Below are 27,423 nucleotides of genomic sequence, written 5' to 3'. Positions count from 1 at the left end.
TTAATGGTCTTCACCTCAAGTACGAGGCAAAGACTGCTCTTAATGTTTGTTTTTTATTTGCAGAGGAGTTTCGCGGTGTTACCATTGTGGAGCTGATTAAGAAGGAAGGCAGTACCCTTGGGTTAACCATTTCCGGTGGGACGGACAAAGATGGCAAGCCAAGAGTCTCCAACCTGAGGCCCGGGGGGCTGGCGGCAAGGTGAGGATAGTTTTTACCAAGAGGTGGAGGGAAACCGAGCATGGTTTTGGGGTAAATCAAATATAAGCAATTCATGTGGAAAGTCAGATTGCCTCAATTGTTCAAAGTAACTTCTTGAGACATGGCAAAAAACATGCCTAGTGCTCTGTTAGAGTTTCAAAGCATTTGCAAATAGCTAATAAAATTAACTTTACACATTTGTAATGACTTTGAAGGCACACACATTTGCTTTTTTGCTACTTTACAAATTCTTAATATTGCCAATGGCAAATCCATAAATGTGTCATTCTATCCAACTTGATTGTGGCTATAGTAAATTCAGAATTCCGTAGAACAGTTTGGTTGCCTGCGATCAGCTTGTAAGTAATCTGTGGAGGTGGGTCTGTAGACTATATATGGTTGTGGGACGCAAGCCTTTAGCACTTGTTATTTTGTAAGTTAATTCATTTGTTTTTCAGAAGTGACCAATTAAACATCGGCGACTACATTAAGTCGGTGAACGGCATCAACCTGACCAAGCTTCGCCATGATGAGATTATCAGCCTCCTAAAGAACGTGGGCGAACGGGTGGTCCTAGAGGTGGAGTATGAGCTCCCACCAGCAGGTGAATTTCTTCTGGATATTCCTTTTGTGTGTGTTTCATCATAGAAGTGTATGTTAGGTACCTCGGTTATCTTGAATGGACGTCTGATACACGTACGTAGGTTTTTAAAATCATTGTGATCATAGGTAAGGTGCACCATTATAAGGCTTGTCCTCCCTTTGCAACAAGGTGTGGAGGGTCCCAGGAGCTCCCAAGAGGGCCGTCTTCTGGGATGCAAGGCCACCGGTCTCTGGTCTTCTCAGAGAGCCAACCAGGCTTTGCCAGCAGTGAAACTTGGAGTAAGTACACATGCTGGAGAGCAATAATTAGGGACATGGTCACAGACTTTGTGGGGCGCAGTGGGGCTAACAAAGCACTGCACCCAGATTCTTATTCTAGTACCAGACATTTCAAATCGAACCGATGCACCATCTGGTCAGCATAAAATAAATAGTAAAGATTTTGACTTTGTACAATTTGTGGTTAAAAAAAGAAAGTAAACGTGAGATATGGTATTTCAAATGAACAGCTTGAGAAGATGACCTGTGGCCACGTTGCACACTTAATATGTAGCTTTGGCCTGTAACGACTTGGTGCAGAGTAACGGGCACTCTGTAGCTGACCCGATGGCCCAAAAATCAATGGAAGTCAATCCGAAGAATACATTTGTAAATGGAAAGAGAATTTCAAGTGGCGAGAGGCCACTCTACGCACGGGGTCTGGCCAGTCCCTACCGACTTTCACTCAAAGTTCCGGTACATGACTAGTGCGCGTTCCTAGCTTACCATGCCTTGGTCCTAGATGGAGTCTGAAATATGTCCAAAATTGTTTTCTGCTGTGATAGCTGGCAATGCACTTAAACCACTTAATGGTGTTTATTTTATTCACTTTGTTGGATGTCCTGTAATCCTGATGTTCCGCAGAAACCGGTCGTTGGGACGCAGTCTCACCAGTGCATCTCCATAATAGCGCTTCACTGCAAGACCCTTGTGCTGCTCATTAAGACAATATCTTGTATAGCTTGAAACCGATGATCCTATTAAGCTTAGAAAATTTTAGAAATATTAAGTCTCAATTGCTCACTAAGGCGAACTTGTTATGCCATTCATGATTTTTTTAAATTCTGTACTCCTAAAACAATATATATAAAGTTTATGTAATAGGCTTGCTAACATAATGTTTGGTAGTTCTTTCATGGTGCATGCAATGCTAATGAGAACATTTGAAGTATTAACTTGCATTTAATCTCTTAAAGCTTTAAAGTTTAATTTCCTTCTCTTTTATCGTGAGTTTTTGTGTTTCTTCCAAAAACTGAACCTTCTTCTGCTTTAGCACACACAGCTGCTTTAAGAGATTTGCTTGTTAATTCTATAAATGCCTTTTTTCCCATGCAGCTCCAGAAAGCACGCTGGCTATTATCCCAAAGACCATTGAAATCTCGCTGTACAAAGAAGGGAACAGTTTTGGCTTTGTGATGAGAGGTCGGTCGCAAATGCATGCTGATTTTGTAATTTTAGTCCCTCAAATTTGCTTATACACACTAACATGTTCAAATGCCTAAATTTTAATATGTAATCACAATCCTACGCCAAGGGTTTAGCTAAATTCTAAATTTGTGGACAGAATTTGGCACGTTCCCTCTTTTCACACTTGCCGTAACTGCAAAGTTATCAATTTCTTTTTTCATCCAAATTTAGTTACACCAAAAATTCTCCCATTTTTGGAGTACAAACGCCACCTGTGTTTTCCTTCTACTTTTGCTGAAAAACAAGCCACACATGGTGAAGCTTCAAGTTGATTCTCCTGCAAAATCATTTTTTTGTGAATTGTTTTCTATTAGTGCTTTTGTAACTACCACTCAATTTCATGAAATGCTTGCAGATTTGTAGAAGTAAAGTCTCATTGGTACATCCAGAGTTTTCTTAGATGTCTTGATATGTAACGTGTAATGTTAGTATTGTACGTGTTGTCAACTAATGGTGAATTGTAGCGTGTTCATTAAAGGGTTGAGACGATTAAGGGTCAAGTAATTACCACCCCTGTAGTGTTCCACAATTCAAACGTAATACATGTATTCTTCCCCCAGAAACTGAAGGTGGAGGTGGTGGGTAGAGCCACCTGCCATTGATAATCTTTGTCTCTTTGTTTGTCTTCCAGGTGGAGCCCACGATGACTGGCACAAATCCAGACCATTGGTGGTTACCTACGTCAGACCAGGTGGTCCAGCAGACAGGTAATTTGGGTACTAAAAATGGCATTAACGCCTCGCTAGTAATTAGACTACAGCTTGCGTACATGCGATAGAATCAAAATAGAAAGTCACTCAAAGAGCATATTTTTCGTTCAATTTCAAAACGCAAGATTGTCCCTTCTTTCTGATTCTGTTTCTGGGTTATTGTAGGAAAATGTAGCAGAAATCAGAACACCTGTTCTTGTGTTGCCACCTTGAGCGATGATATGTCCAGTATTATGATTCACAAAGGCCAGCCATCACAGATGGGAATTTGCTTCCATAGTAATAATTAGGGGTGGGCAATGAATGCCGCTCCGCTGGCGGAGTTGGTGAAGTTTTGGCCACTATGCGTTACGCATGAAATGCAGTGTTCCGGCCAAACTCCACCAACCACCGAGTGACTGAGTTTTTTTTCTCTCCCGCTGCTCGCCAACGGTAAGTTGGAAAGGGCGAGTGAAATTTGGCATCCCCTAGCACGATTTTCGGGCTCTAGAAGGGCACTTGCTGAGATTTTCCCAACGTAGGCGGTCACAACCATTTGCAGTGAGAAAGCTGCCACTCGAGGAGAAAATCTACTTGTGTGGCAGCAGAAAGGCAGCACCCTCTGGCGCGCCACATGGTGCCTTTAATGCTGATTTTGCAGCACGGAACAAACTCCCCCAATAAAAAATCAGCACGAGCATCTCGACATGCCATCTTATGCCCATTCGCGGAACTCCACGGAATCTGAGTTTTCATGCAACTCCACAGAATTCCATGGAGTGAAACTCTGCGAGTTAAGCAAACCCTAATATTAATCCTGGAGCATATTTCTGGCATTCAAAAGATTTCCAAAGAATGCTATGAGTATGCCTGTAATTTTACTCTTGTCGTAACACGTGAGCGTGCACAATTTTGATCAGGTGGACAATTGCTGCATTTGTAATTATGAAGTTATGTGCGTTTGTTTTTCCTCCCATAACACTTTCTTCTTCCCTTGATGGGAGAAGTGTTGTTCAGTGTTTGGTTTTCTCTGGCAATCTTTCTTATTTTTTTGCCCTTAAAGAAATAGGGGAAATTTTCCGGTTTACCTTTGCCTTCATTCATGCAGCGTTTCCTGCTCCATTTGGAGCTATTATTACCGAAATGCAAAGTTTTCCTAACATCTTCGGAAAGACCACAAAAGCGGCCAAAAATATTTTTAAATTCAACACTCCTCTAAATGATACAAATAGGTTTTGTGGGTGGGAACCCAACTGCAAGGAAATGTGAAAACCCAAATGTTTCCAAGTCTGTGGAGTTCACTGAAATTCGCATGTAGACCTTCCGGCAACAGTCACTGAACAGCCCCTAGCTCTACATTTGTGGTTTTCCGAAATTCCACCATGCAGATGGACAGAATGTATGCTAATACTAAATGCATTTTGTGGACCAGGATGTGAGATTTACCCTTCCATGTGGATTTATTTGCTCACCAAAATTGAAATTTGGTGCATGAAATATGTTTGTGGGTCAGAATTTAGTGGTTGCAAACTGTTAGGTTATAGCGGTTATTGCATGATCAGCTAAAAGTAAAGTATGATTCGATCTTGATTTTTACAGCGAACCAATGCATACATACATTAATATTGATGCAGGCTAATTTTCTCCTGCTCCAACTTCCCTTACCGCCTCCACACTGATAAATACCTACATGCTCTATTGCTGTCCCTGTTTCCTCAACTGCGTTATTGCTGTAAGATTAATGACCCTGCAATACTCCATGCTTGGTTCTTGTGAAGTTCAGATCTATGTCCCTGCTTCGTCCGTTCTCCTAGCACCAAAAGTCACTTTTCCTCAAGATGTCCTTGTTCCATTCCTGCTGTTCAGAATCTGTGTCTAGGAGTCAACACAAGAATGCACCTGCCCTCCTTAATCTTCTTAATTTTACCACAACATCAGCAGAGCAGACCGATATCAGTTGATGAGTATCTAGAAGATCTGTCCCTTCATTCGGTTTTATCCTGAAAAGTACCTCTTAACAGGATTTTTAACGGGCAAACCACCTAAATGGGCCTTTGCTTCCCGGGACAAAGTTATCGACTTGCTGGTGGTGTTTTTCACTCTCCCACGTTAGCATTCCACGCTCCACCAATGAGAGCAATTGGTTTGAAAGATTCCTTGCCTTAACATTCAATGCACACTTAAGGGAAACCTATACTTCATGGCTTAATGTTTCCATCAAACTGTTAGTATTGTCCAAATTTGAGAGCTGCCTCTTTGTGGGGGTTTAAGAGGAGATGAATGATCAATGTGCCCATAAATCTTTTTTTTCATCTCCTTTACCTCAAAATATCAAACCAGATTTGACAACCCTCACATTGCTCTGCTTTTACAATTTATAGAAATAAAGTACATCTGTGGGAGAACTATTCCCAAAGGTTATCTAAGCACTACCCGAAGTTTTCCATGTTGTCACCCCTGAAGAAGCCCACTGAATTATTCGAAGTCCAGAATGCGTGGACCAGTGACTAACAGTCCAACCATTGAGAGACTTTGAATCCGGCTCCATTATAGAAGAAACAGGAGTCGTCCCGCCCTTACCAGTAAACTCCCATGATAAACATTATTTCAAAACTAGAAAAAGTAGATGTCTCGGATTGGACAATGTTTTTGTTGTAATTTATAAAGGTTAGGACAAAAAGTTAGCAAAACATATTTGGTATCCGTGTTTGCTCACGACAAAGTGATTGGAATACATTGGCTCAGACACTTTTGCATGATCTCTTGATTTTTTTTAAAATAAAATTGTTGACCTTGCAAAAAATAAAATAAAAAGAAATTAGAGCTATAAGTAAAATCCAGCTTTATTCATCCTTGCTATTTTTTTAAACACTGAAAATCAACTGCAACGATTCTACAGAGGCTGTAAATAATCATTTCTGTAGACAAATACTACATATGTTCCTGGAATAATTTGATCCAGTTTTCCAGCAGAATTATATTCGTTCCCATATATACACATTGAATTTCAGCACTACGCTTAAATTCCCAGAGATACAGACAACGGTAACCTATTCCTGAATATAAATATTTTTTAAAGATATGCAGTGTTAAACACGTCTGCAACACTGTAGCATGCATTGCCTGTATTGTCCCCTGATCTAAGGACCAGAGAAAAAAAAACACAAAATATCACATCAGCAGTAACACCATGATGGCTCAGCCTGTGCGTTCATGGACAGTAAAGTTTCACATCTGCTTTAAATGTATTTTACAAAAAGCTCATTTTATTTAATCGGCTTCTTTCTACATGGTCAAATTCACGAAAGAACTGTATTAATTTCATGAAGGAAATAAAAACAAAATGTAAAACATTATGCTATAATCTAAATCTCAGAAAGTTTTCCATTTACAAGACTGTTTTTGAGGGGCGAGAAGGTGAAAAATAGTTTTAGATGTATGCTTTTCCAGAATCATAACTTTTAAACATCTAAATCAATACACAAACTAATTTTGCACCAATAAACAGATTTTCTTTCTGCATTCACTATGTCTTCGAAGCTCTGCATTAGATTTAGCAATTTAAGTACAAATTGGTGTGCCCAACTCTAGGGATACAACGTTAAGGAAAAAAACTCTGAATTAAGATACATTTATTGAAGTCTATAGTATAAGAAAAGGTCAAATCACAAACAACATAATGAGGGAATATTGTAGGAAGTCGGTTGAATTCTGTATGCTGACAGTGTTGTGACTTTAGACCACAATGATGAACTCGTTAAAAGAAAAAGAATACCATTTAACATAAAATTCCAGTTGAACGTTTAATAATATGTAATCCAGTTGAATGTTTAGTAATATGTAATCCAGTTAAATGTTTAGTAATATGTAATCCACCAAATTACACAGTTTACTTTAGACAACATAAACCAGATTCAAAATTGTTAGTTCTGAGCACAAGAAAAAATCCTGCTCCTTTATGGAGTTGACCCCTGTAGTCCACTATATTGTGGCTCAGAGATTCTTTCAGGAGCATTAAGTGGGAAGAAGGTCTTTGTCAAAAAAAACAAAGGAGGTATTCTCAAATGTCTTCCAAAGATGTTGCCATTCACCAGGCTCTTTGAAATCATATTCATGATTTTCCTGGTTTTTGTTATTTGTTCCCTGTGGAAGGCCAACACTCGAGGAACTTGATGGTAAATAATGTATTACAAATAGGCGAGTTATTTTGCTGTTTTTGTGAATTTGCCAATGATTTAATCGGTTGTGGTGTAACTTTAGGTTTACTATAAAAAAGACCCACCCTTTTGGAATTTAGGAGCTGAGCTAGTCTGTGATGTCTGGATCAAGTGCATTTAACAATGTTTACATTTTTTAAAGCTTTTTAATGATTTTTAAACCCTAATCGGCTTGATTATATTTACAAAATGAAAGTTTTAACTCTTCCTGCAACTTAATTGGCTGAATGATGTAATTGGCTTGGAGGCTAGCAGAGAAGTGGGAATTGTATGCAAATCAAAGGTAGGTAGGTCTGCCTGGATGCCAACCTGATTGTTCAATGTTGTGATTTTAAAAACGAGGCCGTCTATCAAAGGGTATGTTTGAACCAGTCTTGTTTCACAATCTTGAAATTGGGCTCCTTGAGTTCCTTGAGTTGGGCCCTTTAGCAACAATAGTTAATGATTTAAATTCCCCTCGGGCTGGTGGCTCCGACTGCCTGCCTGCTATTCTTTTCACAGCTGATGATATCTGGTGGGCCTATAGACCACCCTAGAATGTAATTATAGAACATAAGATGTTCTGGACCCAAAGTCAACGGTTCGCTCATCAAACCGATTGGATTGGCAAAAAACACAATAGCGATTTGTTACAGAAAAGTCGGGACTAGAAGCATGGTTCCCTCACGACCTGGATCTAGGTTGGGAACCCCAAGTTCTGCATGCTAGCGAGATTGAAATTAGCACTTCATTTTCAATCTTTAAGACAAGTTTCCATCATGGATTCTGAGTAGTATGATACTATGAAATAGCACACCAGCAGTGTTAACTGCAAACAAAAAAAAAAATCAAATAAAAAATCTGAGTAGGTAACTTGTACTCCCTTTCCTAAATGGATATCCGTCCCTTAAAGGCATAATTTTTATCAAATCATCACTGAACCGATTTCCCAGGATCTAGGAGTTAGTGATCAACACTTAAAAAAAAAAAATGAAATAGAAATTGTCAGCATAATTAAATATATATTTTTTTTTTTACATAACTGGGCATTTTTTTAAAGAAAATATTTCCATTCTAATAGTCGGTAAGCAAACACTGCCATCAGTCTTAGCTCAGTACAGTTGTATCCAGGCATATTCATGCCAACTTTTAACGTGACCTGTGTTAAGAGCTCTACATCTGTTTGCATCTACTATGGAGGTACAGAGTGCCTCGAAGGAGCCCATGCCTGTAAGATGTCCGCCTCCCAGTAGCTTGTATTTAAACCCTTGTCAGACTCTTATCTCCTGAATTTAAACATTGAAAATTCCAGAAGAGCTCCTAGAGGATGCTGAAGGCTTCTCTTGTCTGGGTATGATTAAAGACTCCAATGCTGTGAACTGGGATGCAGTTCTGCTAGTCAGTAGGCCTTTATTCATTTGTAGACATTTTGGGCAGAATAGAAGTCTGCGTGTTTTCAGTAACTCTTAATTTCCTTAAGAATGGTGTGATTCCAAAAGCCAGTGCGATATTTGGTATTTTACAACACACATACCTGGCAACATGTGGAGCCTCCCACAGGGTTAGTTTGCAGTGGAAATATGGAATGGATAGTTGAATTTGCCCCCAGTATGTCCATCATCAATGTAAAAAATTGTGAGGCAAGTTCACGTTTAGTGGAAAGCAGTGCTTAATTTGTGAAATGAGTGCCGGTGCCCATAGCACTGGTGAAAAGACAGCAGCCGTACAATTAAAATTCCCCATGCAGAATACTAAGGCTGGGGAAGTCCTGATGCCAACCTATTTAATCCACTGCCAGACACCCCCTGCCCCTTTATCTCATTCTTGTAGGTTCCTGCTTTCTCTCCTGTTGGCAGTTTTTCAGGCTTCTCTTCCTCCTATGTTCCAGTTTGTGTGTTTGCCCCCTCTTGCTCTCAGCGAATGTCTGATAAGAAAGAATTAGTGCTGGTGGAGCCGACCGGTCCAAGAAATGAGTGCTGTGGACCCCATCGGCTCCCACTGGCTCGAATAAAGCACTGGTGGAAAGCTATCTTGCCTGCAGAGCATGCACAACATCGCCATTAACTATAACCGTGACCATCCAGTGATTATTTAGAAGTAAACCTTTTGTTTGGGTTGGTCACTGCTGAGGGGATGTCGAAGAGTCTGTCCTACACAAGTCTGTTGTTGGACCTGAGCACCAGCTTTTCTCTTCTTTTATTGATGGAAATAGCCTTTCTGATGCTTAAAAAATATATTATAAGATCTAGGTGTTTATAGTAACTATTCCACAAAAAATGGATCTCGCGAAATAGTGCATTCGCTTTTAAGACTACACAGGTTCACTCAGTCATTTTGGAAGAAGATCCCTGTGTGGCCTTAAGGGGCTAATGTTCTATACCTCTTGTGTGTTTCTTTGGTTGGACAGATAGACTATGGCGCTACTTAAAATGTGCATGATTTGTTTTTGGATAAAATGTTCAAAAGAACGGATTTCAGCATCCGCACCCTTGGTCGATGCCTGGATTCTTCATAATGAAAGGGCATTTGAGAAATGGTACATGGTAGTGCTTGAATGGAAGTGTCGGTCATATGGCCCATTTGTGTAGTGGTATGCACAAGGACCAGAGTTATGCTCTTCAACATTATTTTGATGCTACGCTTTCGTGTGTTGAGATGAAAAAAGGAGTTAAAGATCGGACTTTTACACTTTTAGGGTGATCTTTTATGGACACAGGGAAGTGTAAAAATGTAGGGTAGCCCTAATGGAAAGTGTTTTAATAGCATACATGGTTGACAGAGGCCACTCGCCTGTGTTCTGCAAACAAGTAGCTTTGTTAACCCCTAAACCGGAGTGAAGGAGAATGAGAGATAGCTGTGCATGTGCTTACCAGTAGATTATTTATTTGTTCCAGTTTTGGGTGGCTAAGGTCCTGAGTTCTGGGTGACTCCACCCTCCTATTAAGGGCAAGGGATTCTGATTGTTAATCTGAGAGTAGACTCCTTTCTTCTAAGAATTTGGAGATCTGCATCAACAATGATCTGTAGATCAATTTTCCTAAGAATGGGCCATTTGAGATGGGTCCATATTCGATAGCTGGATGGGTCTGCTGGTTCTATAGTATTGATGACTGGTCTAATGTAGGATTTCTTCAGGTCTGAGGGGAAGGTGCCTGATGATGTGCTATTGTTGTTGATGATGGTCATTGCTGGAGTTGTGACCACCAGTGAGGGTTGGATACTTGATAGGGACGCGCGCTTACCTGATTGTTCCTGTTCTGCATATTCTGAGTCAGCCGTGAGGGGAACGGCTCTACCGTGGGGGTTATTAAGCCCTGACACCCTTGCCTCGGTCTCTGCCTGTATCCACGCCGTGAGGGGAACGGCTCGGGCTAAAACTACACTACCCAGCGGCATTAGCGCCCGGCGCGCACTGCACACGTCATCTTGCAGCGCCCGGGCCCTATTTCAGGCCCCCAGCACCACCGCAGCGCGGGACGCGCGCTTACCTGATTGTTCCTGTTCTGCATATTCTGAGTCAGCCGTGAGGGGAACGGCTCTACCGTGGGGGTTATTAAGCCCTGACACCCTTGCCTCGGTCTCTGCCTGTATCCACGCCGTGAGGGGGAACGGCTCGGGCTAAAACTACACTACCCAGCGGCCTTAGCGCCCGGCGCGCACTGCACACGTCATCTTGCAGCGCCCGGGCCCTATTTCAGGCCCCCAGCACCACCGCAGCGCGGGACGCGCGCGGGCCGCGCCCGGGCCGCGCCCGGGCGAAGCCCGGGCCAAGGGCGGGCCCGTCCTTGCCCGTCATCGACCGGAGGAGACTGGGCTGGGCCACCCCTCTTTCATTGCAGCCATCCTTATGTCTACAATCAGGTGAGCCAAATACACTGACTCTAATATACTACATCTGTGTAGCTGCCTTTGTGAGAGTTTGATCAGTTTCAAAAAAAAAAAAAAAAAAAAATGGGGAAGCGAACCATCCCACCTGTTATGAAATCTGCCACTACAAGCATTGAGAACATGCTGGAAAGAGCTGTTAGTATCGTAAGTAATGAGATCGAACTTACTGAGAGGCGCCTGTCCCTTGGCTTAGGGAAATCAATTCTATCCTCAGGTTTGCCTATTGACACTACTGATATCACCGCAAGTAATACTAACGTTCCTGTTCCTACTGTGGCTTGCGAAGAGACATGCGAAATTACTACAGTGGACTCGCCAGAACTAAATCATGTATCATCTGATGTCCCATCTCTGGGGGCAATACGTAAAAGGAAAACCGGGAAGCCCACTTGTGTAAAAAGTAAACAACCACTACGCCCATGCTCTACTCGCACAACTTTAAACTCGTGGATTCGTTCATCCGCAAATCAAACATCTGTGGAGGTTTTAACGCATGACCCACCAACCATGCATATCGCATTGCCCAAACCCTGTTCTCACTCAATCGGAACTCAGACTGAGACTGATTTTCTGCTCCCAATCACCATGGACAATGGAAACCATACTAGGGCTATTGACATTAACATTTTGGTTGGTTTGATTACTGATTGTGTTAAACCCTTGTTTGATAACCTCCTAGCTGTAGTGAAAGAATGTACTTCAGTTGCTCAGTCTGTTCCAAACCCACGGTTAATTGTTCAATCAATGGACATCGCTCCCCCTGTTGTAGACAAGTCACCTATTTTGGCAAACACTAGAAACTTGGCTCAAAATGAATCCACTGCTAATATCCCTACAGAACGCCAAAATACTCTTGCTCCCCCCACTACTAATCTGCGAATTAGTGATTGCATGACATGTAATACAATTCGTTCCTGTCTAGATAATAAGGGAATTCCGGGAATCACAGAGGGCATAATCCCCCTGAAAAGTATAACTGGGACCAACATCGCCAATCCACCAAATAACTCGCAAATTTCTAGTAATGCTTCCATCCCCTTACATCATGGTGATGGTCTAGTTAATACGCAACACAATAGTCAGTACAATGTTCGCACTGATTCAAATCCTAGCATCCCCATCGAGGGAAATAAAGAGTTACTTGATTTACCCCCGGAGGCCTGTCCATACGTTGTGGTTCTGGCTGGCGTCCCTTTTCTGAGACAGGATCAGAAAGAATCTTGGGAGCAATTACGTTGTAAATGCGTTGATTGGTTATCTAAACATAAGCGGTTTAGGCCATCTTTAATTGATAACATTATTATGGTCAGACGGGTAGGATGGCTTGGAACATCCCCCAAATCTATTAAAGGGGATTGTATAATTATTAATTTTCGCAGACAATCAGTGGCAAAAGCTATTCTATCGCCACAGAGAGAAGAGGCCAGTTATAGCACTGGTATATGGGCACTACCCTTAGGCTACTTTTATAAACCGGCTTTTGAAGCATTCGCTCCCAACACGCGTAACACTATCCCAATTAATAATAGATTCACACCGCTGTCAGGTCTGGATTGTCAAGATTGACTGCCATCCCTGTCAACAAGGGAAGTGTTAAGCGATGCTTCATCATCAGCACTGACTGATATATACACTCAGGCCAGTTCACAGGATGTCCCGGTCATAATAGCAGCAGACTCGACACTTAAGATTCTGAGTTGGAACATCGCCGGCTTGGCATCCAAGTTAAATCTACGAGATTGGAGGGAGCTAATAAGCGGTCAGGACATTGTAATGTTTCAAGAGACCTGGGCAACCCAGGAGCTGTCTATGGAGGGTTTTGAGTGTTTTAACATTCTATCCCCCATTCCTACTGCAGGAAGGCCCGTTGGTGGCCTTTCTACTTGGATAAACATCAAGGCAGGTGGTCACACTAGGGTTGTGCCCACAAACAGCGATATATTCCAAGTATCCCTTTATACCCGGGGGGCCTCTTTATACATAATCAATTTTTATAACAATGATTTTAAAAATGTTCCCAATATGAACTTTTCTAAGTTGTTTGATTTTATTTCAAAGTTAGAAAGAGAATATGGCGCCCTAAATAAAGGCATATGTCTAGGTGGAGACTTTAATGTCAGGCTCCCTAGAACTATTAACTCTGATAATCGGTCCAACATTATAAGCACGTTATGTAAGAGAGGTGAGCAGCTAATGAACCACCTAACCTCGCAGAATTTTTCAGATATTATGGAAATAGCAACTATAGATGGATGTACTGTACCAACCTATAGAAGTCGGGGTTCAACATCTACCATCGACTATATCTTTGTATCAGCACCCCTCGCTAATTATGTGCTAAAGGCAGAAGTAATCCCGACAATACATGGTGATCATAATCCCATTAGTACCATTTTAAGTTTCACACGCCGTCCAATGTATGAATACACGCATGGAGCAAGGGATATAATGATATCAACTGATAACCTCCGACTTGTGTGGCGTGGTATCGATAACAATGCATTATTTCAAACAATGGTTAAATCGCACCATAACCTAATTAATGTATGCCTGACTTATAGTGAAAATAATAGCGAGGTAGTCCATGCGTTTTCCGAACTCTGCCACGGTATTAGAAAAATATTGTCTAAGCCATTTAAGAATAAAAATCTAGATCCTAGGTGGTTTGATGCAGAGTGCTCTGCGGCTAATAGAGCGTTAAGAAAGGCTCTCCAAATTAAACCTAGAGATAGTCTTCTTGTGTCAACATTGAGAAATAATTACAAGAAGGCTACCACACGCAGGAAGGAGGAGATCACTAATGATCACTGGACTCAACTTGTGCGCGCCAATGAGCTAAAAAATGGTAAAAACTTCTGGAAAACTGTCAAAGACATGAAACTTGTGGGAAATACATCCACACCAATTAGCTGCAACATTTCCAGTGAGGCTTGGGAGGCTCACTTTAGTAAAATCTACGCCGCCCCCATTGTTTGCGAATCCAGGGAGCTCACATACACTGCTAACATCTTGATTGATCTCTCTGAAGTCGAAGAAGCAATTAGCCAAAGTCTGGGAGGAAAAGCCCCCGGCCCAGACGGTCTTCCTATCGACCTCATTAAGAGTCACCCTGAATTTTGGGCGCCATTACTTACCAATGTTTTTAACAATTTGACCAATTCATCCATCCCCGAAACTTGGTCCTGTAGCACTATTGTCCCAATTTTTAAGAAGGGCGACCGTTCAAATCCGAGTTGCTACAGGCCAATATCGCTGATTGACAACACCCTTAAAATTTTGGGAAGGGTGCTGTTTAATAAGATCAGTTCATGGGCTGAGGATTCTAAAGTGCTCCATCCATGCCAGTTGGGATTCAGGAGTAAGGTTGGCACTGTGGAACAGTGCCTCAACCTTAACTTAATCATTGGTAAATACAATGTAGCCAAGAAAGTCCCTATGTGCCTGGCATTTATGGACCTTACCTCGGCCTTTGATTTCGTAAATAGATCGCGATTGTGGCAAATCTTGTTGGATCTCGGGCTGGATGAATCTTTAGTTTCTTTTTTAGCTTACTTGCACAGAGACCTAAAAGCCAGGGTGCGTATTAGTATGGCTGGTGAGATCTCCAAAGCTATTGAAGTAGGCAGAGGGGTTAGACAAGGCTGCGTACTGGCCCCTCTCCTATTCATCTTATATATTAATGGCTTAACTAAATCATTGACAATCTCAACAATAGACGTCCCAACAATTGGCGGTAACAAAATCCCTGCATTGTTATATGCTGACGATGCAGTCTTGATGGGGCGCACCCCTAAAGCCCTACGCAGCCTGGTCCAAGATTTTGTAAAGTTTATGGCATCCTTGGATCTGTGCACTAATTTTAAAAAATCTTTTTTAATGTCGTGTGGGTCTAAGAAATATTCCAACCTTACAATAGCAATAAACTCTAATCAATTATTGAGTACCTGTACCTTTCCATATCTTGGTCTGACTTTTGCATCAAATGGTCTATGGAATGATCACATAGCGTATTGTAAACGAAAGTTCATTAACTCTATTAACACCATACTTAGGTTACCCAAGCCAAAGAATATAGAGGTTGTATCATCCATTATCAAAATGTATAGACTGCAATGCATACCAACAGTAACATATGGGGCAGAGGTATGGGGGAATACGGTTAGTGTACCCATACAACGTGAAGAGAATAGATTCTGCCGTAAGATTCTAGGAGCACCTTTCTCTTCCTCTACATATGCTGTCCACAGTGAACTTAATTTACCTTATGTGGAGGACTTCATCAAAGCTCGTCCTATTCTATTTTGGTTAAGAATCTGGAAGAATCCGGCTGCGCAGCTGACTAGGGAAATAATCACTGACTGCCTAAAATGTGATAAAGGGATGGACATACCGTGGTTAGCAGGGGTCTGCAAAAGCCTACGTAGCTTAAATATGGAACATCTTTTTTTAACTCCACTTGAAATCAATTCTGTCAATATTAAAAAAGTGGAAAAAACTTTGTATGATTCCTATAAAGTAGCACGAGCATCAACTGAGTGTAATAAAACCTCAGTTGCTAGATACATGCTGATAGATGCATCCCCTGCTATGCCTATATATCTTCTTAAACCAATCACTTGTTGGGAAAGAGGCCTGTTCTTTAGGTTAAGGACAGACACCATGAAATACTTGCTGTCATTCCCCATTGGTTTCACACATAACCTTAACTCATTACCGTGTCCATGTAATAATACCCATGGGCAGTCAATGCTTCATTTCCTGTTCTTTTGTAGTTACTACTCAGCCCCTACGAAAAAATTCCTGATCCCATATTTTAAGTCTCGCCACATTATGGATTATAAAGTGGCCTATGAAAAGGTACTAGCTATTACTGATGATGAACTATGCTTAAGAGTTGGATCATTTTTGAAAACAGTGATGCGTATACGTAACTCTATGCACCCTGATTAATGGACCTTTTTAAAATCTGTGTATATTCTGGCTTTTTTAGCATTTTTGTATATTATTTTATGCTGTACTTTTATGGATACGTTGTTTTTATCCGAATAAAGTTCATATTGATTGATTGATTGATTGACTTGATAGTAATGAGCAGGGGCCTGATCTGGAGGCTGTTGGTCCACTAACAGATACCCAATAATAGAATGTGGAAGCCATAAGGTGACTAAAGGCACCAGTTCTTGTCAGTTGGTGTAGTCCTTTTTAGGTCTCGCCTGACCCAGCGCATGCGCTGGTCTGGTGAGACTATTGAGAGGGCTCCAAAAAGTGCTACCAGGCCAGCCTAGAGCTACAGTGCATGTGCGCGGGCGCGCACGCCGCGCTTGACCGCGATTACTTTCACTTTCGCAGCCGCACAGCCGCTAGGCATAGCCAATAGGTCTCGCTTTTGGGACCTTATAAGTATTTAGTTATGCAACTGTTGCATGGCTAAACACTTATAAGGTCCCAAAGGCGAGACCTATTGGCTATGCCAATGCTTGTTAATATTTGTTGTACTGGCCTGCATTTCAGGCATCTTGTTCCTGGTAAGTGTTTAAGCATCATTTTTTTGGAGTTACAAAAAGTTTGTGATGGTTAGATTATTGGGATAGTGCACTCCAGGTTGCAGAATTTAGTGAGAAGCCTTGGAAGAGTATTTGGTGTTAGAGATCTGATTAAATATTTTGGAAGATTTGCTGATCACATCGTTATTGGAGATCTGTTTTTTTGCATTCATTCCTGAATTTATTCCATTAGCGTTAAAGTGCAATGATTTCTGCTTTCATCTTCTTTGTTTCTTCGTTGCATTAAGGGATTTTATGTATCAGTTTGGGAACATGGATGTCTTGAGATGAAGGAGCATCGAATGTTTTGGAGAGCTGAGCCACTTCTGTTATTTGTTTGGAAGTCAGTATCTCTGAGAGACAAGTTAAGTGAATAGACGTTGAGTCGTCTCCACAGTAGTTGACTCGGGGCACTCTTTTTGTTGCATTTCTCTTTGCCAGGAGCTTGTGAGTGAAAAAGATGAGATGGGATCTCTCTTGGTGATATGCAAGTACCTTTTAGCATGATCACACAATTCAGGATGAAGACTTCATCCAAGGCGTTGTGGTCTGTGTTGGGTCCAGTAATAAGATGAGTAAAGTTAAGAGCCTCCAGCTTTGGTATAATAGTTCTTGACTGTAGAGTAGAAAGTTGGCCAATCCAGATACAAAAGTCAAGATGGTTTAGATATTTAAATATGCTGTCTAAAAGGGAACTCTGTGTTCAGCGAAGGTCTGGCAGTTAGCAAAAATGAGAAAATTGGTGACTGTAAGCATCAGAAGAAGTGATTCAGAATCTTTCATGACAATGTCATGAAGGGAAGGCTATTTCCTTATAATGATTCTTTGAAAATTATGGCGACGCCTTGCCCGGTTTAGATATCCAGGATTGCCTCATGCAACAGAGGTTAAGAGTGGCCTCCTAGCCAGGGTTTGCTAATACTATTCTGGTTGTTAGTGTTTCTAAGGACAATCGCATGATAAATGGGAAAATTGTGAATGGCCAATGGGAAATGGAGTTGAAGCAATTTCAGAGTCTGTGCATCACTGCCACACAGTTGTCTAAATTCACATTTGTTTGGTGTTATTCTGGTGAAATGAGATGCCACTGCTTTTTGGGTGAACTAATGTGGGTAGGAGAGTAGGAGTGTAGCTGGTCAGCTTCCTTGCTTCATTGGCTTGATGGTGCTCTGCAGCAACAGTACAACTGTCTCTTAATATATATATATATATATCGATAATTTTGTACTATAAAAATTAATCTTAAAATATCTTTATTCTTGAAGTTGTATTGAACGGGGTAGACCTAGAGATAAGATTGTTCTGTGCCATTCCTTCCTACAGGGAGGGGACTCTGAAAGTTGGGGACCGGATCTTAAGTGTGGATGGCATCCCTCTTCACAACGTAACTCACTCTGATGCTTTGAACATCCTCCGGCAGTGCTGTCAGGAAGGGCTGTTCCAGATAGAGTATGACGTCACACTTATGGGTAAGAAAAATTAATCTACATGAATTGTTTCTCAGTAATGTGTAGTATTTCTTTATGCATGCATTAAATGTGTATAAGACTTTTACCGAGCAGATGAAACGCCCTTGATAGTGCAATGGATAATCCTGTCGTACATTTGATTAGCATGTGTGAAATTATAATGTCACCTGGAAAAACTGGAGCATTTGAAAGATTCATGTTACATGTTTAAAAAGCTGTATGGACAGCTTGCTGACAGAAGAATGTGTGTGGATCTGTCTGCCAGCTTTGCTATGTGTAGAGTGAGCAATGTCCCCACTTTTGGAGAAGTATGGAGTGATAGGGGATGTGTCTGCAACATGAGCAAGAGCTGGGTATGATGTGATTGATGGTTCCTAAAAGATATTGGTTGCCTAAGTAGCCTTTGTTGAAGTGCCTGAGCATGTTTTAGTAGTGGGAGTTTTTCAGAAAATGTGGTGAGCTGCCAAGCATAATAAAAAGTGCAGGCCTCCAGCTCTATTCGTCAAAGGGAATGGTTGGTGACAAGTCGAGATGGGGCTGATGGAGCTCCTAGCATGACAAGGTCTCTGCTATGAGCGGGGCAAGACTCTCCCAACCCAAGCACTGGACAGACCAGTATTAGGCTGACCTGAGCCGCTGGTGGACCGGTTTCATAGCGCATTCCTAGTCCATATCATCTCTGCAGTAATAACTCAACATGAAGGGGAGCCAACAAGATCTCACATTCATCTGATCCCAGCCAAGGTAATTGCAGACAAAACAGGACTGGTGATCATTAAATGGCTAACATGCTGAGGGTGATGTTGAACAGATTAGATGGGGCTCCTACTCCTTGTTCCTCAGTTTATGGATGCCTTGGATCGAGGACATAGTTAGTCCCTAACCTACAGCTACTCTAGCAGCAACAGGGGATTGTGTTTACACTGAAGGACTAATGACCATTTTAAGTGGATCTGTCTCCACGCTGGCACAAGTGATCTAAGTTATTTACACATATGCAACTCTGAAGTTGGTACAGATCATCTCCTGCATGGCTTTAGCCAGCCGTGCTTCTCTGACCTGTCATTTATTTTGGGGACATTGTTATTCTTCCGTCAGCGAGCAATAGTCAAAATCCAAAATCAGTTCTCCTTTTAATGTATCCGGAGACCTGAGAGGCTAGCTCAGAGGTTGCAGGGGCATCTCTCTGCTAAGTAGTGGCTACTGCTCTCTCGTGACTGGTGCAATTGCTGTGAATCGACATAGCTTTTTACCTGCTCCCTTCTGAGGGGTGTTCCTACTGGCCTGTCTTGTGGAAAAGTTTCCCCTGAAAGGCACTAATTACCTACAAGACTGGGGCATGCAGTTAGGGTGGCTGTACATTTCCATTGCGAGTACAGAGAGCCTGCTTCATCCCGGTTTGTCTACTTCTGTTGGCTGTGCCCATCTCCATTCTTCCACAATGATGGAAGACCGAATGAGGGAGCCAGTTAGCTCCACATAAAGAGATGCACACGGCTGAGCAGTTCACCAGTTCTCTTTGGGAATTACTGTCCGCAGGAATAATATTTCCTGCTGATCCAAATGTGGTTAGTTCATCAGGAAAAAGTAGGGTTACTGTAGGTACAGCCTTAAGGAGCAATCAGAAATGACTTGAAGAGGGCTCCAAAATCCAACAAAGGGGATCAGAATGGTTGTGTTGCCAGGGTAATGGTATCACCATAAGGTCAAATATAAACTGCTGTAGATATCCAAGAATCTCTGCACTGGAGATGAATAGCATTTAGTATTGTAAATATTTTTAATAATGAGAAGATGAAGACCACCATGACCAAAGGAATCTGAGCCTTAAGGTTTGTCCTTCCATCTATGGATTCAAAAGCAACTCATGGCAAATTAATTCCAAAATGTAGAGATTTTCACTCATACTGTCATGGCTTCATCAGCTGCGGATGTAAGATCAGAAACTCAACACAGAAAGGGGTGCCATGATCAAACTGAACAGCTTTCAGTGTACAACTTGTAGTAATTTGAAGGCTGTGCCAACAGTAGCATCTCCTTCTTGCACTGCTTTGCTGGCTTCATATCTTAAAAGATTGTCTACCTAAGCAAACTCACACTTATTTTTTATTCCTGCCACTTTTCCTCATACTTTTTTTTACCTGCCTAGATGTAAGGTAGGTCACTTCTCCACCGCTGCAGCTCCGCCTGCCTGATTGCTGTGTCCCGCCAGTTCAGCGCGTCTCCCGATTGCGCGCTCGCCGACCGGGCTCTGTGCCCCGTGTGTGCCTGCCCGCCCCCCCTTCTCGTTCTGTAACCCCATTTTGACTGCGTGAGTGTGCCTGCCCGCCCCCCTTTCATTTTGTACCTTGTATGAACAAGTGACTTTTGGTGTTTGACTGAGTGACTGCTTTTTTTCTCGCTCCCGTCTTTCCCGCCGCTGCCTCCCGTGCGGCCCCGCCCCCCTACTCCCATTGGCTCATACCCTCCCGCCTCCCAGCTGACCCCTCCTCCCCTCTTATGGCAACTGCTGCGCGGCAGAGACAGTGACCATTGACCCTTGGGTAGGTCACTTCTCCACCGCTGCAGCTCCGCCTGCCTGATTGCTGTGTCCCGCCAGTTCATCGCGTCTCCCGATTGCGCGCTCGCTGACCGGGTTCTGTGCCCCGTGTGTGCCTGCCCACCCCCTTCTCGTTCTGTAACCCCATTTTGACTGCGTGAGTGTGCCTGCCCGCCCCCCTTTCATTTTGTACCCTGTATGAACGAGTGACTTTTGGTGTTTGACTGAGTGACTGCTGTTTTTCTCGCTTCCATCTTTCCCACCGCTGCCTCCCGTGCGGCCCTCCCCCCTGCTCCCATTGGCTCATACCCTCCTGCCTCCCAGCTGACCCCTCCTCCCCTCTTATGGCGACCGCGGCACGGCAGCGCCGCTGGCGCGCCATAGGCAAGCCCGTCTGCGCCTGGACCGCGCCCAGTGCCAGGAACCCTGAACCTCGACGAAGCCAACGCACCCGACGAACCTACGACGACGCCACCCTCCGCGCACTCAACACCGGCCGGAACCCCGCCTGCCACCTGGCCACCCCGAAATGCACCCACGGACCCTTCACCTGCCAAGAGTGCAAATTCACCTGCAGCCGTCCCGGGCCGGCACCCGCAAAGCCTACCACCAGCAAGAATCGCCTCAAGTGCATCCTGCTCAACACCCGCTCCGTCCACCGACACGCAGTCGAACTCTGGAACCTCCTAGACATTACAGCACCCGACGTCGCCTTCCTCACAGAGACCTGGATGAATGCCTCCTCAGCCCCCGACATCGCCATAGCCCTCCCGGACGGCTACAAGATCACCCGGAGGGACCGCACCAACCAAACCGGAGGAGGCATCGCCATCGTCCACAGAAACACAATCCGCATCACGACCAACTTCGAAAGACACCATCACAGCCGCCGAACACCTGCACTTCCAGATACACACCGACCCCAGAACCACCCTTAGAGGCACCCTAATCTACAGACCCCCGGGACCACGCACTCAATTCAGCGAAGCCATCGCAGACTTCATTAGCCCACACGCCCTCACCTCCCCAGACTACATCCTCCTAGGAGACCTCAACTTCCACCTGGAGAACATCAATGACAGCAACACCACCACCCTGCTGGACAACCTCGCCAACCTCAGACTCAAGCAACTGGTGAACACCCCCACCCACTACGCCGGCCACACGCTTGACCCAGTCTTCTCTTCCAGCAAGTACATCTCCTTCAGCCACTCCACCGGACTCCACTGGACAGACCACAGCTGCGTCCACTTCTCCTTCAGGAAAACCACGACCCACCACCACCCGCAACAGGCCCCCCGCAGAAGCTGGAGCAAGATCACCGCCGACCAGCTCACTGCCTCCCTCAGCCTGAACCCTCCCACCATCACGACGGACCCCAACGAAGCAGCCCGCAACCTCGCACAATGGCTCGCCAACTGCGTCGACGAACTCGCACCACTGAAGAAATCACCCAGCAGACCCCACAGCAAGAAAGCCCCGTGGTTCACCGACGACCTCATAAACTCGAAGAAAACCTGCTGCTCCCTGGAGACAACCTGGCGCCAGGATCAGACAACAGAGAACATGACAGCCCTCAAGAACGCCACCCGCAAGTACCACCAACTGATCCGCACCACCAAGAGAAATACATACAAACAACGTCTGGACAACAACACCCACAACAGCAAGGAACTCTTCAGCATCGTCAAAGAGCTCTCCAACCCCAGCGCCTGCAACAACGACATTACACCCTCGCAAGACCTCTGCGACTCACTCGCCTCGTTCTTCCACCTCAAGATCGCCGATATACACGACAGCTTCGGCACTCAGACCACACAAACAACCACCGAACCCACGCACCCAACCGCCACCCTCTGCGCCTGGACCCCGGTCAGCACCGAAGACGCCGCCCGCACAATGAGCACCATCCACTCCGGCTCCCCGACAGACCCATGCCCACACCACATCTTCAACAAAGCGGACTCCATCATCGCACCCCAACTCCGGGACGTCATCAACAGCTCCTTCACATCCGCCACTTTCCCGGAGAGCTGGAAACACGCCAAGATCAGCGCTTTCCTGAAAAAACCCACCGCGGACCCCACGGACCTCAAGAACTTCTGACCCATCTCGCTCCTCCCTTTTCCTGCCAAAGTCATTGAGAAGACTGTCAACAAACAATTCTCCGCCTTCCTCGAGACAAACGGATCCCTCGCCCGTCACAGTCTGGTTTCCGAGCAAACCACAGCACCGAGACCGCCCTCATCGCAGCTACCGACGACATCAGGTCAACGCTCGACAACGGGGAAACCACCGCCCTCATGCTCCTGGATCTCTCAGCAGCCTTCGACACGGTATGCCACCACACCCTGATACAACGCCTCCGCGTCACCGGAATCCAAGGCGGGGCCCTGGAGTGGATCATCTCGTTCCTCGCCGGAAGAACCCAGAGAGTCCGCCTCCCCCCGTTCCGGTCTGCGGCTACCGAAGTCATCTGCGGCGTCCCACAAGGATCCTCGCTCAGCCCCACCCTCTTCAACATCTACATGAGCCCCCTCGCAACCATCGCACGCAAACACAACCTCAACATCATCTCCTACGCCGACGACACACAGCTGATCCTCTCCCTCACCAACGACCCAAATACCGCCAGAACCAGCCTCCAGGAAGGGATGAGAGACGTCGCGGAATGGATGAAGCTCAGCCGTCTGAAACTGAACTCAGACAAAACGGAAGTCCTCATCCTGGGACCATCCCCCTCTGCCTGGGACGACTCCTGGTGGCCACCCGCCCTGGGCACCGCCTCCAAACCCACAGACCACGCACGCAACCTGGGCTTCATCCTGGACTCCTCCCTCACGATGACCAAGCAAGTCAACGCCGTCTCAGCATCCTGCTTCAACACCCTGCGCATGCTCCGAAAAATCTACCGATGGATCCCCACCGCAACCAGGAAGACGGTCACCCAGGCCCTTGTCACCAGCCACCTGGACTACGGAAACACCCTCTACGCCGGAACCACAGCCAAGCTCCAGAAAAGACTACAGCGCATACAGAACGCCTCGGCAAGACTCATCCTGGACATCCCCCGCAACAGCCACATCTCTGCCCATCTGAAAGATCTGCACTGGCTCCCCGTCAGCAAAAGAATCACATTCCGACTCCTCACCCATGCACACAAGGCTCTCCACAACGCGGGCCCCAGGTACCTCAACAACCGATTCGCATTCTACACACCAACCCGCCAGCTCCGCTCCGCCAGCCTCGCCCTCGCCACCATCCCACGAATTCGCAAAGCCACCGCCGGAGGAAGATCCTTCTCCTGTCTCACAGCCAAGACATGGAACTCCCTCCCCACCCACCTCCGGCTGACCCAGGACCATTTCGCCTTCAGGAAACCACTCAAGACCTGGCTGTTCGAGCAGTAGCGGACCCTACAAATTCCATGATTGATTGATTGATTGATTGATTGATAGATGTATTCATATCCTTGCCTCAGTTTAATTTTGTAACAGTTATTTCTGTATTCTCATGTCATTACTTTGCTCGTGCATTTTTCTAATGCTTCTCATTCGTTCGAATTGTTTTACCTTTCCACTACATTTTTTCAATCTGCCTCATGTCTTTAGCTTCACCAATAATTGCCTAAAAAGAAAAGCACCTGAAGAAGAGCTATCCTGAGAAAACTGCATGTCCACAATATTCTTCATTAAAAAAATCAGTAATCCAGGTTGATTTTGTGAAAGTTAGCCTCCTCCTGAGAGGATGGCCCATGGAGAATGTTAATAATAGAAAAAAAAACCAATTCCTATGTCAATATCTGCTACAGAGCATCCCAGATGGGCATTTAATGCGGTCATTTAGTCCCTCCAACCTTTGTACTTCTGACACATTCCGCTTGACCAGACTGATGGAACTGGAGAATTTGAATGTTGAAATGTTGAGCAGGTGGGTAGGTTGAAGGTGTAGATATCACACGGTCTGTAAATTATAATTCAATGACTAAACTATACTGAGATATACTGTCCTTTGACAAGGCACCCTGAATGAGTTTTTCATGTTTGTAATAGGTTTTGATGTTACGATATACTGTTCCTCAAAACAATGTTCAAACAATTGACTTATTAGTCAAGATGAAATTGGTGGCCCTGAAGAAGAGACAAACTGTAATTAATTATGGGCGAAACGTTTTGAATAATCATCCCTTTAGATTTTATACCTATAGAATAATTTTGAATTCTTTTCAGTTGAAAACGCTTGACCTCCACAACCAGTCCTTCTAAATTAAACTATAGTATGTCGGAGGATAAGACGCTTTTTGTTTGAGGCCACCTTGGGGTCAAATATAGCCCTTACCGCTCGTCTTGTGATTAATATGTATACATGGTAACTTTTACTTGGACACGTTATCGTCAATATAGATTGATTGTCGTCACTATAGATTGTTTTTAATCTGAGGATTCTGCTTGTTGAGAAATACGCCCAGAATGAACAGCCTGGCTGGATCCAATGACTAGCAGTACAGCAGCACACAATCCTGTGTTCATTAAAAGAAAAAGGAAGCTGCAAAACAAAAATGATAATTGTGTGTTGGAAAGGAGCAACGTTCATTTTTGGTTCAGGCAGGGGTGGCACCATTTGCCCAGTCCTTTCCCAGTCATTTATTGAACTGGGTGAAGTGAAAAACGACATTGTTTGGCAGGAAAGGGTTGACTGTTCTAGGCAAAACCTGCTATTAATTTTCGTGAACTTGATTTTAAAAGCACCTAATTAAGCTATTGTTCATAGCGAAGGCAAATTAGCTGTTCTGGTAATGTTACTGCATAGATGCTAATTTACATCACAATTACAGTTTAGAACCTGTCCTTTTAACTTTCAGTAAGTTTGCTAAATTGAGGATTTCAGCAGGGCTGATTGTGACTCAGCAATTATCGAATTTGAGTGCTTCTAGCGCTGCATGGTAAAACTGAGGACTGAATAGAAGGCTACAGAATAAAGTCCAAAGTGGTTCGACCCGTGTTTCCATTTGAATTCAAAGATTTGCTTTCCAAATTGTTGGTAGCATGATCGAATACCTGAACTATGGGTACAACATAGGGAATAAACTAAAACTGAAACAACCAAACGTTTAATTTGGACTGAGTTATGTTCAGGAATGAACTGGATGGTGTCATCAACGAAATATATTTCCTGTGACAAAAAAGTGGTGAACTATTAGAATAACGAATGAGAACATATCAAAAAAGTTAAGTAACGGACCCCTCCATGAAACCGGGGAAGAGGAGAAAAAAATAGTGTGTTGAAAGTCGTATGTTTGTGGATCTAGACAACTGTTAAGTTCGAAATGGATGTTTTGTCCTTCTCTGTAGGGAGGACCCCTTTTACTTGACCTACCACTCTATGCAGTTGAAAACCTACCATTACTAGGGCTTGTTACCATGTAAGCCCTCTTTTATGTTCACGGCTCTTAAAGAAACCGCACCAGATTTGCTTATATTTACATAATTAGTGTCTGGTCTTCGTGCAGCATTGGACACTGCTGTGGGATTTAAGCATCTACATTTGCACATGCGCATACATGGTATATATGAAAATATTATTTTGGGCGGTACTTTGCTTTGAAAACTCTAATTTGTGAAGTGTAAGTTCATTTTTCTGATGTAACTCAATTTAAGTTTTATTTCCACAGTCTTCAATTATGTTGACCTTGTTTTACACCAGTTCACAAATACATTTGATAATTGACTCGTTAATTGTAATAAGATGTTAGGTAATGCCTGATGGAGGTGTGTGGAACAGGCTGAATGTCACTGAACGTGTTTGCTTGGTTATTATATGAAAGCTTCATGTTCCTGTGATTGGGTTAATCAGATGGCCAATTGCGATAAGAAAGAGAGGTTAGTTGATGGTTTGATCCTTTTTGGAGTTGGGCTGAATAGAGGCAAGGATGCAGAGTGAGAAACAAACACAGGTACAGACAGGGAGACGGGTATAGATGGATATATAGAGAGACAGGCATAGACAGAGCACAGCAAAGTCAGGCAGGTGGTACCAAGACACTGGCACACTAATATACACACACAGAAAGACAGCACTGAGACACTGGTGCAAAGAGACACACTCTAATTCATAAATCAAGAGCCATTAGGGAGGAACAGGGCTATCTGAGACTATCTTGGACTTAATCCAAGGCTCTCAATAAAACGTCTCTCAACAAAATCTTAGTTATCCACCTTGTAGATTTAATCAAAATATAGTTTCATTACAGAAAGGAACAATAGTTAGTAAATAAAGAAAATTAGCAAGCAGACTGATGCGAGGTCTGTCTTTCAAAGAGCTCGGAGTGCAGAGCAATAATGCTCAAAGCAAAGGTCTCTGACAAAAAAAAAAAATATCAGTAAAGGTCTTGAAGCAAAAAGTCTGCTGGCAAAAAGTCTCTCAAACCCAAATAGCAGGTTGGTTTTTATTGTTTCAGAAACAGAAGGCACACACACTTCACACTTCATAACATATTACGTGGAAGGGGTGGAACAGAAATGTTTCAATTATTAGAATCGATCTATTAGCTAGCAAGGAACCTCCAGAAGCTCCTACTTCCAAATGCATCCTATTGATTGAAGCAGCACATATAAAATGAAGGATATGAATTCATATTTGTGAAATACAGGAATACAATAGCTCGTGTAACTAAAAGGGAGCTTTGCTGAGCAGCCTGAAAAACTTGTAACAGAGCAGCCTGCCTTCCTTCATAGGCAGGAGCACATCTTGTACAACTTGATTGCAGAGGGACCATGGCTGAGTCCAATATT

General features: G+C 43.7%; 1 protein-coding gene across 6 annotated transcripts in view; it reads left to right on the top strand.

The window, feature by feature from the left end:
• The window catches only part of GRIP2 (glutamate receptor interacting protein 2), a 687,757-nt gene that overhangs the window by 489,188 nt on the left and 171,146 nt on the right, over window positions 1-27,423 (top strand). For all 6 annotated transcript variants that reach the window (XR_014968484.1, XM_085624444.1, XM_085624443.1 and 3 more), the window contains exons 3-7: window positions 64-199; window positions 658-803; window positions 2,177-2,263; window positions 2,940-3,015; window positions 17,948-18,093. Coding sequence is in view for 5 of the 6 variants with exons in the window: in XM_085624444.1 (XP_085480570.1) it covers window positions 64-199; window positions 658-803; window positions 2,177-2,263; window positions 2,940-3,015; window positions 17,948-18,093 (591 nt within the window). In the remaining variant the exon portion in view is untranslated. The remainder of the gene's footprint in view (window positions 1-63; window positions 200-657; window positions 804-2,176; window positions 2,264-2,939; window positions 3,016-17,947; window positions 18,094-27,423) is intronic.

The sequence above is a fragment of the Triturus cristatus genome, chromosome 9, assembly GCF_964204655.1.
Source record: "Triturus cristatus chromosome 9, aTriCri1.1, whole genome shotgun sequence".
NCBI lineage: Eukaryota > Metazoa > Chordata > Amphibia > Caudata > Salamandridae > Triturus > Triturus cristatus.
This window is presented reverse-complemented; position numbering and strand designations above follow the sequence as displayed.